Below are 14,240 nucleotides of genomic sequence, written 5' to 3' on the forward strand. Positions count from 1 at the left end.
TCCTTCAGTGGAAGGGACTTCCCATTTTGGTTTCTTATTAATTTGTCAACAGACTTGAGATAAACATATCTTACATGCTTTCAGAACGTCTCCATTAAAAAGTACCTGTTCCAGAACACCAGTACCTGTACCGGATGTTTTAAAACCAGGTGACTTATCACCGACCAATTGGCCCACGTTCGCGTTCCCCGCGGCTCCCACAACGTTCCCGGCGGTCAGACCCCGCGTTAATGGGGAACCGGGTTCCCCGCCGCCCTCACGCGGATGGAGAGCGGTCCAGAGCTGGCGAGTGCCGGTCTCCTTGGTAACGCGATGGCCGCCGGATCCGGCGGGGGCCCGCACAGCCCTCTGGGAAGTGTGGTCTTCCCCTCGCAGGCCCGCGCAGACCAGGGCCAGGGGCGGGGCTTCTGGGTTCCCTCTGCGCACGCGCAGCCCCGCCCCCGCCTGCCGTCTTCCGCCCTGGCTTCCGGTTCTGCGGTGCCGGCGCCGCTGTCCCCGGGTGTGCGGCTGGGTCTGAGTCCCTGAAGGTCGGTGCCGGGTGCACGAGGGGCCCGGGGGTCGGCCCGGCTGTCCCCCGGCTCGGTGGGAGCAGAGACGAGACGACTCGCAGGCGGGCCGCGACCTGGGCCGGGCCGGGAGGGCGGCTCGGGGCGTGCCGGCCGCAGGCGGAAGACGCTGGCTGCCCGGAGGCCGGAGTGGGCTTCAGGAGAGGCTGGTTCCAGAAGCTCCGCCGGCCGGTGGCGGATTCCTAGGTGACGCGGGCGGAGCGGCGTCCCGGCAGCGTGAGTGAGGAACCTGCGGCCTTCCGATTTCCAGATTGTTCTTTTTTAAGCACCAAAGGAGGCAAGAAAGCTTCATCTTTCTCTGCTGCACCCATTCGGCCAAAAGGCTACACTTCATGTTTCCAACCAAGGTACTACCTATGGTCTCTAGTAACTTCTCACTTTCCGGTTCTCGGCTGTGTAACCAACCACCACAGAACTTACCGGCTCAACCCAAGAATGTGTTCTGTTCTTATGTCAGAGTGTTGTGGGTCGGGACACTGAACAAGGCAGTGTGGGCTGGCTGCTGCTTGATGTCTCTGATCTGCGTCGTGATGTCTGAGGTCAGCTAGAAGGACACTGTCTGGGGACATGGAACAGGCACCCCGCCCTCTCCCCGTGGCCAGCATGGACATCCTCCCCGTCTGGTTGTCTCATGGTGGTCAGGTCTGTCTGACTTCTCCCAGAGCAGGTGTCCAGGGGGCCCAGGCGGAAGCTGTGAGGGCTCAAGATCTCCCCTCCGAGTTCCCAAAGCGCCTCTTCTGCCACATTCTCTTAGTCAAGCTCATCACTAAGAGCAGCCCCAACTCAGCTGTAGGGCGATTAGATTCTGCCTCTTGAGAAGAGAGATGGTAGGAATTTGCAGCAATCTTTAACAAACCGGTTTGCCCTTTTGCCGCAAATTATTTACATTTCTCCGATGTGCAGAACATACCATGCCCCTCTCAAGAACTCCAGAAATCTTTTCCTGTTACGGCATGGCTGACAGCCCAGCCAGACCAGGTCCAGGTGGCTCGTCATCTGCCCCTCCCACTCACAGCACACAGCGAGGAGACCAGGGTGAATATGGTGGGGGCCCCCCTTCAGATGGGTGGTGAGTTGGGGGAGGCACCCTGCAGGCACTGGTGGGAGCAGTAACTTCTTCCCAGCGGGCACCTGCTCCAGTTTTTTGACGGGTTGCTTCCATCTCTTGGCTGTAAGCCTGGGTGTGCAGATACCTCCTGGAGACCCTGCTGTGGTTATTCTGGATGTACTTCAGTCCGTCAGTGTGCTCAAGTCCTGAAGGCAGCCTCGTGGAACCCACGTGCACAGTCAGCCTTTGGCTTACACGGGTTTCACTTCCCACAATACTTTATTCTCAACCCACACTTGGTTGGAAAAAAATCAACATATAAATGGACCCTCAGTTCAAGCCTGTGTCATTCAAGGATGAACTGTATGTATAGAAGTCAGATTGCTGGATCAAATGGTAATTCTGTTTTCAATATTTTGGGGAACCCCCTCTACTATTTTCCATAGCTGTATTACATTTTACAAAAATACACACAGTTCCTTTGCACCAACAGCGTAGAGGGTTCCAATGGTGAAAGACTGAACAACTTATTGTTGGGTTTATTCATTTTTTTCTGTTTTCTATATTTTGTCTCTAATCTCTTATTTTCTTCCCTTGTTTTTGGTGTCTCATTAGTTTGTTCTATTTTTTGTTTAGTTCCCTAAGGTGTAAAGTTAGGTTATTGATTTGAGATCTTTCCTTTTTAGTGTAAGCATCTAAAGCTGTCAGTTTTCCCCTTGGAACCACTTTTGTTGTAATCCATGAGTTTTGGAATGTTGTATTTTCATTTTCATTTGTGTCCAGATATTTTTTGTCCCAGTGGACTATAATTTTATTGTTTCCAATAAAGGTGATTAATTAAACACATAATGAATTCTGGTTCAATTGTTATACTATTATAAACATCTTTACACTCCCAAGTTTAAACTCTAGAAAAAATTTCCAAAGATACTCACATGTATTTTGGTTTAGCAAATACGGCCATCTCAGTGTATTCACACAGCAACCTAGACTTGAAGATAAAGGCTAATGATAAAATTAACATATACTGAGAAATTTGAAAATATGTATTCATTGTTAATTCTTAATTATATAATTTGTTTAAAAATTGAGGTATTGTCATACAAAATTGCATATTTAATGTATACATCTTGATGAACATGAAGATAAGTGTTCACCCATGGAACCGTCCCCACAAACAATGCCATAAATATAACCATCACCATGAACAGTTTCCTCCCTTCCCCCTTTTCATAAGGATAAGACCATTTATCACCCTTTTACAAATTTTTAAATATATAGCACAGGACAGTCGTACTTGAGAGATATTGTAGGCTTCAGTTCCAGGAAAAAGCAGTAAAGCGAGTCACATGAATTTTTTATTTCCCAGTGAACGCAAAAGTGTGTTTACACTATACTGCAGTCTACTAAGTGTGCACTAGCAGTATGCCTATAATAACAATGTGCCATACATTAGTTAAAAAGTAATGCTAAAAATCGGTAGCAGTCGCCTGAGCCTTCAGGGAGCGGAAATCTTGCCTGGTGGAGGGACTGCCCTCCACACTGGTGGCTGCCGACTGATCAGGGTGGTGTTTGCTGAGGGTTGGGGTAGCTGTGGCGATGTCTTAGAAAAAGACAGCAGTGAAATTTACTGTATCGACTGGCTCTTCCACAAAAGATTTCTGTGTACGAGATGCTGTTTGATAGCGTTTCACCCACAGTAGAACTTCTTTCAAAATTGAGTCCCTCTCAAGCCCTGCTGCTGCTTCCTCAGCTAAGTTTATGTAATATTCTACATCCTTTGTTGTCGTTTCGACAGTGTTTGCAGTGCCTTTACCAGGAGTAGCTTCCTTCTCAAGAAACCAGTTTCCTTGCTCATCAGTAGCAAGCAACTCCTCACCTGTTCAAGTTTGATCATGAGATTTCAGCAATTCGGTCACATCTTCAGGCCCCACTTCTAACTCTAGATCTCTTGCTGTTTCCCCGAAAATAAGACAGGGTCTTATATTTATTTTTCCTCAAGAAGACACCCTAGGGCTTATTTTCAGGGGATGTGTTATTTTTTTTAAGTATGGCACAACAATCTACATTTATTCAAAAATAGTTAAGTCGTCGTCTTCTGGAACATCGTCATCACTCTCCAAACCCCGAATTCCATCCTGAATTTCTTGTGACTCCATTTGCTTTAGAACCATTGGCCCCAGTCTCTCATGTAGAGCCATAGAGCTCTCATGGGGAGGGTGAGAAGGGCTGCTCATCTTCTTTACTGCTCTGCAACGAAAGCATGGGTTGTGCAGATATGCTAAGTCTTATTTTCGGGGTAGGGCTTCTATTGGGCAAATGCTTAGAAATCCTGCTAGGGCTTATTTTATATGTAGGTCTTATTTTCGGGGAAACACAGTACTTCCTCCACTGAAGTCTTGAACCCCTCAAAGTCCTTCATGACGATTGGAATCAACTTATAAAATCCTGTTTCATGTTGGTATTTCAGTCTCTTTCTATGAATCTCAAATTCCTTTAATGGTATCTATTATAAAAGGGTGAATCCTATCCAGAGGGTTTTCAATTTACTTTGCCCAGATCCATCAGAGGAATCACTCACTTTAGCAGCTATAACTTTCGGAAAGTATTTCTTCAGTAATAAGGACTTGAAAGTCAAAATAACTCCTTGATCCACAGGCTGCAGAGTGCGTGTTGTGTTAGCAGACATGAAAACAGCATTCATCTCCTTGTACTTCTCCACCACAGCTCTGGGCTGACCAGGTGCATTGTCAGTGAACAGTATTATTTTGAAAGGAATCTTTTGTTCTGAGCAGTAGGTCTCAACAATGGGCTTAAAATATTCGGGAAGCCATGCTGTAAACAGAAGAGCTGTCAGCTAGGCTTTTTTGTTCCATTTATAGCACACAGGCAAAGTAGAGTTAGCATAATTCTTAAGGGTTCTAGAATTTTCGTAGAGGTCAATGACAAAGTCACCAGCTGCATGAGCCCCTAACTCTTAAGAGGATCAGCCTGTCCTTTGAAGCTTTAAAGCCAGGCATTAACTACATGGAATCTTCTAGAATAAGACTGTTTTGTTCCATTGAAAAATCTGTTGTTTAGTGTAGCCACTTTCATCAGTTATTTTCTGGATGATTTGCTACAGCTTCTAGATTATGACTTGCTGCTTCATCTGGCAGTTTTATGTTATAGAAATGGCTTTTTTCCCTTAAACCTCATGAACCAAACTCTGCTGGCTTCAGACTTCTCTTGTGCAGTGTCCTCACCTCTCTCAGCCTTCATAAAATTAAGGAGAGTTAGAGCCTTACTCTGGATTTGGCTTTGGCTTAAGGTAATGTGGCTGGCTTAATGTTCTATCCAGGCGACTACAACTTTCTCCATATAAGCAAGAAGCCTGTCTTTGCTCTTTAAAAAATTCATGTGTTCACTGAAGTAACAATATTAATTTTATTGAAGAACTTTTCCTTTGCATTCACAACTTGTCAGTTCAGCATAAGAAGCCTAGCTTCTGGCCTGTCTCAGCTTTCGACATGCCTTCCTCACTAAGCTTAACCATTTCTGCCTTTTGATTGAAAGTGAGAGATATGTACCTTTCGCTTGACCACTTAGAGGCCATTGCAGGGTTGTTAACTTGCCTAGTTTCAATATTGTTGTGTCACAGGACAGGGAATAGGGAGGCCCAAGGAGAGGAAGAGAGGCAGAAAAATGGCCAGTCGGTGGATAAGTTAGAATACACATATTTATCAATTAAGTTTGCCATCTTATATGGTCAAGGTCCGTGGTGCCCAAGAACTATTAAAATAATAACAGTAAAGATGACTGATCATACATCACCATAACAAATACAATAATAGTGAAAAAAGTTTGAAAATGAGGCACAGAGACACAAAGTGAGCACAGAGTGTTGGGAAAATGGCGACAATGATACTTGCTAACCGCAAGGTTGCCACGAACCTTCGGTTGTAAGAAAACATAGTGTCTAGCAGCACGGCAAGACAAAGCACAGTAAAGAGAGGTACGCTTATATTTCAGTACGCTCTGACAAGCTCTATTGCACATTTAGACTTTGACATTCAAAGTGACTATCGATATGGTTGGATTGATACCTGTTGTCTGTTCATTACCCTTACTCTTTGCTCTTTTGTCTCCCACGCTTTCTACATTTTGTGTTGCTAATCTTCCTTATTTTTGTTTCTTAAGATCACTTCTCTAATCTCTATTCCTACTGCTGTGTTTCCTGATGTAGGCGGTCATCCGTCACCCTGTTTTCTCCCCCTCTGACTTTCCCCTACGAACATCCCCATCGTCCTTAGGGATGACCGTTAAAATGCAAATCTGGCCATGTAACCTACTTATTCTTACTGAACCTTATTATTTCTACTCTGTGGTCTGGGGGTAGGGATGTTCACCCTAGAGTGGACAGAGCAATCCTTTTGCATGTAGGAAGGAAATTTGGGGAAGCCCGTATACATTTTCTTTAATTTATAAATTATGCTCAGTCTTCTGTACATAAGAATTCCACATCCAAGGATTCAACCAACCTCAGATTGAAAGTCTCAATAGAAAAATATGGTTGCCTTTGACCGATCATATGCAGAATTTTTTCTTGATGTATTTTCTAAAGAACACACCATAACATCTATTTACATAGCATAGGATATATGCAAATATTTTACCATTTTATGTAAGAGACTTGAGCATGTGTGGATTTGGGTATACGTAGGGGATCCTGCAACCAACCCCCCGTGGGCACTGAGGTACATCTGTAACTTACACACGATATGTGCATAAAGTGGTTCTAGAATTACGTCAGTTGAGTAACTACAGGTTTGCTCCATAATCAGTTCCTTCAGCATTGCATCTGCCTCTCAGCACGGACCAGGATCCTTCATCTAAACATGGGCTGTGTGTCGTTTCACCAACGTGGAGTGTGTTTCTTGTGCCCTTGCAACTGGACTGCTCTTGTTGCCTCACAGTCATGAGTACGCAAGGTTCACAAGGAAGAGCTAAACGTTTTCCATTTTTCAGGGAAGTGCAACCTCTAATAGAAATAGAACTACAAGGCCGGGCGCGGTGGCTCACGCCTGTAATCCTAGCACTCTGGGAGGCCGAGGCGGGCGGATTGCTCAAGGTCAGGAGTTCAAAACCAGCCTGAGCGAGACCCCGTCTCTACCATAAAAATAGAAAGAAATTAATTGGCCAACTAATATATATAATATAAAAATTAGCCGGGCATGGTGACGCATGCCTGTAGTCCCAGCTACTCGGGAGGCTGAGGCAGGAGGATCGCTTGAGCCCAGGAGTTTGAGGTTGCTGTGAGCTAGGATGACGCCACGGCACTCACTCTAGCCTGGGCAAGAAAGCGAGACTCTGTCTCAAAAAAAAAAAAAAAAAGAAATAGAACTACAAACTACACTTTCTCCTGCTTTCTTACCCCAGTCTACACTGAACTTGTGTCTAAATTAGTTCATCTAACTCATTATTCCAAGTATGTATTTATACTTACATCTTCATACCAGATCATGAGCTCCTTGGAGGAGGAGAATTTTATTCATAATTTTATCACTAGCAACAAGGATGGTTCTAGGTCTAAAGATACACTTTGTAATAGTATTTTCAGTAATTAAGTTATTACAGCAGATGGATATTTCTACTGGATTTTTCTTTCTCCTACCTTGTAGAGTACAAAGCAGCAGCATCTCATGTGCGGTTGTCTCATATGTGTCTTACATACAACACCACATACACAGAGAAGAGTGAATTCCCAGATCCTATGGTGGTGTTCCAGGGCTGATAAGTTGAGGAGAAATGTGCCATTACAGGGCTTGGTGTCCTTTGAGGATGTGGCAGTGGACCTCACCTGGGAGGAGTGGCAGGACCTGGACGATGCTCAGAGGACCTTGCGCAGGGACGTGACGCTGGAGACCTGCAGCGACCTGCTGTCGCTGGGTGAGCAAAACTTCTTTCTTCTTGATGCATATGGTAACCCTTTACAGGTTTTGTGCTGTTTAGGTGCGAATTGCCAGTCCATCAAAAATGTGCCACCGCTCTCCATAGAAAGGTTCAAATTGGCTCCTTCGTTGCACAGACCCTGAACCCGATCTGTTGTCATTGTTCAAAGGACCTGACTTAGCAGTTTGACAAAGTCCTGTGTTGTTTCGCACTAACAGGGCATCGCATTGCCAAACCTGAGGTGATCTTCAAGTTGGAGCAAGGAGCAGAGCCATGGATGCTAGAACACCCAGGCCGGAGCCTCTCGGGTCAGTTAGCAAGAACTGGGCAGGGCTGCCAGGAGGGGTGAAGCCCAGCAGGTGCTGGCAGCGTTGACCTGTTTTCACCAATTGTTTCGACCAGTCCTAGACCTCAGGACAAGTGGTCTGCATGCACCAAACACATGCATAGACTCCAAGGATAGCTCTCACTCACACATCCTGGCCTTTTATTTTGCTGAATATTTTCTTATGTTAGTATTTATCCAAAATATAATGCCTGCCTTCCTCTTTTTAGACATTTTTCTTTGCTTTTATTTTATCAATATTCTCCGTTGCTCTCTTTTCCTCTGTTGTCATGGACTTGTCTTTTTCCCTCAGACATTTATTCTTACATCAATTTATTCTTTTAACACATCTTAATTGAGCAGATTTTAAGCCCTGGTAATCAAAATGATGTTTCTTTTTCATGGAGCTTCCATTCTGATGAAAAAGTAATAAGAAAATAATGTATGTTAAGCAGTTCTTTAAGAAGCAGGAGAAATACTTAACCAAAGTCAGAGAGAGTGAGTGTAACGGAATGTGATAATTTAGGAAGGATGGTCACAGAAGGCATTTTTATCGTGATTATTAAGTGTTTACTCTGGCATAGATTCAGTTCCGGTTAACTTTCCAATTTTAACTGGAACTTTCTAGTTAACATATAATAGGTGAATATAAAATATAATAGGTGAATATAAAATATAGCTGACATATATTTGACATATAATAGGTGAATATAAAATATAGGTTCAAGAATGGACATCACTATTAGAGACACAAATTTGGGAATCAGTAGCTAAAGCTGGTATTCAATGTCATACTTATAAAGAAGTTCGCCCAGGGAGTTGATAAGAAAATGAGGAGTGTACGAATGAGCCTTGTGTATCTTGAAGTCAGAAATCATGACACTGAGGAGGAACCAGCAAAGGGGTGTGGAAAGCAGTGGTGCCTTGACTTGGGGTGAGAACCAGGAGATTCTGGGTCCCAGGTCCAAGAAAACCAAGGCTTTTACATTGAAGAGCTCAGATTTCTGTTTGGGAGTGGAGTTTGAAGTTAGTATTTTCCCCTTGTCTTTGTAGAAATCATTCTAAAACAACAAAAAGAATGGCAAATATACAGGAGACTTCATTTTCCATGAAACTCAGAGAAAGCTTAAACTCCAACAAAACATATAAAAGCCATCTGAAGCAGTCAATTATCAAGCAGTGGTGCCTCTGTCAGGAATTGGAAGGAGAATGTCAGGGCATTCGATCTCAAAAGGAGCCAGAAATACTGCTTTTAAGATGATAAGCACAGCCTGGATTGCAGAACCAAATCCTATAGAGCAGCAGAAGTGGGGTGGCCACCGTGGTAGACAGGAGGTTCCTGTGCTTGTTAGGGTTCTGAGAGGCAGAGGAAGTTGGGTTACATTGGGAAGTTGCAAGAAACTGTCTAGCATGGGAAATAAGAGATTTATATTAGAAAAACTCCAAAATGCCTATAGCCATTCCCAGGGAAGAATGAAAACTAAAACACAGATGCGAAACCCTGTCCCTAAGCCATATTCCTGCTTACAAGACCAGGAAATGGCCTCCCTCTGCACCTGCAAGTAGTTGATCCAAGAAAATCTTGCCATCTGCAAAGTGGAAGACTGAGAGAAATGCCAACACAAGACACCCACCACTGTTACAAGTATAAGTAAAATAGAGAAAAAGGAGAGTGAAAACAGATGGCAAGTGATGAGCACTTAAATGAAAACTACAACTGGGCAGTAAGTGACTGTTATTAGCAAATAATTCCTTATGAATTAAAAAGGGAAAACATTAGAATGGAAAGAAAAACAATTTAATATTGGAAGATATATTAATGTAATTCATTACATTGTCAGTAGTAATATACACACACATTTATAAAACCAGTACCCAGTATTGATTTTTATAAAATGCCACTGGAATACGCAGTAATTTCTTTACCTTTACATGAGCATTCCTTAAGAAATGCTTCTCTGTGGTTCATGGATATGGTGTCTTTTTTTTTCCACTTCAGATGTCCAGATAGTTGATGACCTAATTAAGAGAAGCCGAGAAACTTATGGTAGATGTTTGTGGCAAACTGTCATCAGCAGCAACATAACATCAACTGAAGACAGAGCTGAACTAGGAAAAACAAACCTGACAATGCATGAGAGAACTCACACAGGTGAAAAATCGTATGAATGTAATAACTGTAGGAAAATCTTCTCCCAGAAGTCAGCCCTCACTGTACATCAGAAAATTCACACAGGCAAGAAATCACATGAATGTGAAGAATGTAGGAAAACCTTCTCCCAGAAGTCAGCCCTCACTGTGCATCAGAAAATTCACACAGGGGAAAAGCCTTATGAATGTAATGAATGTAGGAAATCATTCTACAAGAGATCAGATCTCATTACACATCAGAGAACTCACACAGGGGGAAAACCCTACGAATGTAATGAATGTGGAAAGGTATTTCGCCTGAAGCCGTTTCTCACTGTACATGAGAGAACTCACACAGGAGAGAAACCCTATGAATGTAATGAATGTGGAAAAACCTTTTGCCAAAAGTCAAATCTCAGGATGCATCAGGGTACTCACACTGGGGAAAGGCCCTATGGATGTAATGAATGTGGAAAGACTTTTTGTAAAAAGTCAGTTCTCACTGTGCATCAGAGAACTCACACAAGGGAAAAACCCTATGAATGTAGGGAATGTGGGGAAACCTTCAACCAGAAGTCAGCCCTCACTGTACATCAGAGAACCCACACAGGCGAGAAACCATACGAATGTGAAGAATGTAGGAAAACTTTCTCCCAGAAGTCATCCCTCACTGTGCATCAGAAAATTCACACAGGGGAAAAGCCCCATGAATGTAATGAATGTAGGAAAACATTCTGCAAGAAGTCAGAACTCACTACACATCAGAGAACCCACACAGGAGAAAAACCTTATGAATGTAAAGAATGTGGGAAAGCATTTCGCCAGAATTCAAACCTCAGGACACATCAGAGAACTCACACAGGGGAAAAACCCTATGAATGTAATGAATGTGGGAAAACCTTTTGCAAGAAGTCAAACCTCAGGATATATCAGGGTACTCACACAGAGGGAAAACCCTATGGCTGTCATGAATAGAGAAACATTTCACCTGAAGTCAGTCCTCACTGTACATCAGAGAACATACCCAGGGTAAAAAACTCTGTGCATGTAGTGAATGTGGGAAACCCTTCTACTAGAAGTCAGCCCTCACTGTACATCAGAGAACCCACACAGGACAAACACCCTGTGGATGTAATGAATGTGGGAAACCCCTCTACCAGAAGTCAGTCCTCACTGCACATCAGAGACCCCACACAACACAAAAACCCTGTGGATGTAATGAATGTGGGAAACCCCTCTACCAGAAGTCAGTCCTCACTGTATATCAGAGACCCCACACAGCACAAAAACCCTGTGGATGTAATGAATGTGGGAAACCCCTCTACCAGAAGTCAGTCCTCACTGTATATCAGAGAACTCACAGAGGTGAGAAACATTATGAATGTGAAAGATGTAGGAAAACCTTCTACCAGAAGTCAGCCCTCACTGTACATCAGAAAATTCAACACTGGAAAAAGGCCCTATCAAGGTAACGAACGTGGAAAAACCTTTGCCACAAATCACACCTCAGGAAGCATCAGATAATCCACACAAAGGAGAAATCCTGTCTGGCAGTGACTGGCTCTGTGTTTCTGAAAAAAAAGAGAATCTTTTCTCTTAGACACACAATTGGCCCGCATCTCTCAGCATCCCACTATTACAGATGGCTTCCTGTAACAGATCTGTCCAGGGGAATGTGGGCACAGGGAAAATTGTTACTTCCAGGGTTGGCAGCAAGGTCCACATGATCATATCTGATATCTCAAGGCCCTGAGGCTGAAGCGCAGATGACCCCCAGGTTGGCCTTGGGAACCACAGGGGGGAGAAGGCCACCATGACTGAGACAGAAGGAATTGGTTAGAGAGCAGAAATCTTCCCACTTCTGTTATAATACCTTCCGTTTGTACTTCCTGTGAGTGAGAAATAAATACCTTCATTGTTGAGCCATTGTTTGAGTGATCTGTTTGCATTACAACACAAATAGCCCACTGTAGCTAATTTACTTTGTGAACTTCCTGAGAGAAGGTACCCGATTTCGAACATTAGAAAATTCACAGTGGGAGAGAAGCGTGTGTTTTCCCCTTTGGTCCCCAAGTCAGTTTATAGAACCATCAGTGGAATATAGGCAGATACATTGCAGCATATTTGAGACACCTTATCAGACAGGGTATCTCACTGAATGCTAAGAGCAAAGTAAATCTTTACAAATATCTTTAATGTGTCCAAGCTTTCAACAAACCTTCCAACTTTATATATCAGGGAATTTGAAATGAAGGAAAATCATCAATTGATGTAATAATATGGACGTACATTTTTGAATAGAAATGTCAAACCATCAAAATTTTAAAATATATTTGACTCTATACCAGTACTCAAATTCGAGAGGTAGTATTCCCTGCCAGGAGGCATTTGGCTGTATGTGGACATATGCTTGATTGGCGTAACTGGACATTGGGAGGTGCCGGTGGGAGGCATCCAGTGGGTAGAGGCCAGCGTTGCTGCTGAACAGCCTACAGTGCACGGAACAGAACCCTCTAGCATGTGGAGCTTATGATTATCTGCGTGATTCTCCATGATGGGACCCAGCATAATTGTGGGTAGGGAATATATACATGTAACATAATAGATTTTGTGGCTTACGTTAGGACTTTCCACATTAAATACCAGTCTGGCCCCTTTATGTCTTGTTATACATTAACTCTAGCATGTCGTGCTCATACTTTTTCCCTCCTCTCCTAGTAAATGTAAACTTGCGTGACCATTATCACCAAATTATCTCTTAAGTAAAGAAGATAATTTTTTTTCCCAAAGTTTGAAGCTAAAACAGTACCAGCCAGTGGGTCTAATAGAAACAGTGTTTACATAGGAATGTACACAAGGTGCATAACTGTTAACAGTTTAAGCCTGAATTTATTTGAACAGCTGTGTTCATTCTACTCAGTGAAAAGCAGTCTCTGGCAGGAAAGTTTCCCCTTTGTTTCTAGTCCTCACATCTTAGGGAGCAGCGGCGCAGGTACGAGCGTGTACCCCGTGCTGTGTACTAAGTGGTATGGGCACGTCCAGGGACGGGCTGCCACAGTGTGTCTCACCCCTGTGGGGCAGCACCCAAATCCCGGCTCCACTGGGCGTACGTGCACTGTTGACCTCAACCTCCCGGGCCTCCTGTGTCTTCATGCTCACAAAGTCAGTAATAATAAAACCTGCCTCCGAGGGTCATTGTGAAGAGTAAATTAGATGGCCTGACACCTGGTAAACAGTATATAATCTGTAGCTGTGATGATGATGGTTATTATTGTAATTTACAACATTAGTCCATCATAAATTAGTAGGAGACAGACATAAGCTGTTGTTTGCCTACACAAAGGCCAACGTTTAATGTTTTGGCAGTCTGGGTTTGATGATGTTACCCGCTTCTACACGGTTACTCAGGGATTCATCTTGGTTGAGTTTTTATGGTTAGCTGAGATTGATCTTACCGTTTGGGCTGAGCATGCGACCAGAGGTTAATTTTGTAGTGGTGACTGTCTTCAGAAATACACTGCAATTATAGTATATAATTACTACTCATCAGAAATGGCTTCATGGGCAGCCATTGTTGCATCCTGGATAACTGCACACACTGGAAATAAAATTTTTTTATTCCATTGTTTGAAGGAAATATGTTTGTATATTGATAAGCCACATTATCAATAGAATATTCTTCTTGCAGCATAGCATGAGGTCAGTTAGTCCTATCCTTTAAACCTTCAGTCCCCAACCCTCAGGCCGTGGCCTGGTACCAGTCTGTGGGCTGGTAGGAAGTGGGCCTCGCATCACCTCCTGAGCCCCACGCCACCGCCACCTCCCCCGCCCCAGTCCATGGAAAATTGCCTTCCATGAAACTTGGGAACAGGGCCACGGAGCAGGAGGTGAGCGGCAGGTTGGTGAGGGGGCTTCACGTGCATTTACAGCTGCTCCCCATCACTCAAGTCACCACATCAGCTCCGCCAGGCCCTCCACTCCCCGTCCGTGGAAAAATTGTCTTCCATGAAATAGGTCCCCGGTGTCAAAAAGGCTGGGGATTGCTGCTTCAAACTGAAGAAAGTGAGTATTGTTGGAACTGAATTGTTTGTTGATAACTCTCCCTGGTGTTGATTGACTAGATTTGATGTGAGTCGAGTGTCTCCTCTCTTCTAATGTCACTTCCCACTGCGATGGCTTATGACGATTTTACTCCTGACCCACCCTGGCGCTTTGCTCAGGCTGCCGTAACAAAGCGCTG

The 14,240-nt window shown here is 43.8% G+C and overlaps 1 protein-coding gene across 1 annotated transcript; it reads left to right on the forward strand.

The window, feature by feature from the left end:
• The first annotated feature begins 462 nt into the window (after positions 1-462).
• LOC105880405 (uncharacterized) lies at positions 463-12,572 on the forward strand. Its single transcript, XM_076009695.1, has 4 exons — positions 463-913; positions 7,416-7,542; positions 7,764-7,853; positions 9,870-12,572. The coding sequence occupies exons 1-4, from the start codon at positions 899-901 to the stop codon at positions 10,973-10,975; spliced, it is 1,338 nt and encodes a 445-aa protein (XP_075865810.1). The 5' UTR covers positions 463-898; the 3' UTR covers positions 10,976-12,572.
• Positions 12,573-14,240: the final 1,668 nt, after the last annotated feature.

Source organism: Microcebus murinus, chromosome 14 (genome assembly GCF_040939455.1).
Source record: "Microcebus murinus isolate Inina chromosome 14, M.murinus_Inina_mat1.0, whole genome shotgun sequence".
NCBI classification, from domain to species: domain Eukaryota; kingdom Metazoa; phylum Chordata; class Mammalia; order Primates; family Cheirogaleidae; genus Microcebus; species Microcebus murinus.

Bases quoted from the DNA above. Each gene is read 5' to 3' on its own strand.
- LOC105880405 (XM_076009695.1), top strand. The intron at 7,543-7,763 runs GTGAGCAAAACT...TCGCACTAACAG, and splicing joins CAGCGACCTGCTGTCGCTGG to GGCATCGCATTGCCAAACCT. The intron at 7,854-9,869 runs GTCAGTTAGCAA...TTTCCACTTCAG, and splicing joins CCCAGGCCGGAGCCTCTCGG to ATGTCCAGATAGTTGATGAC.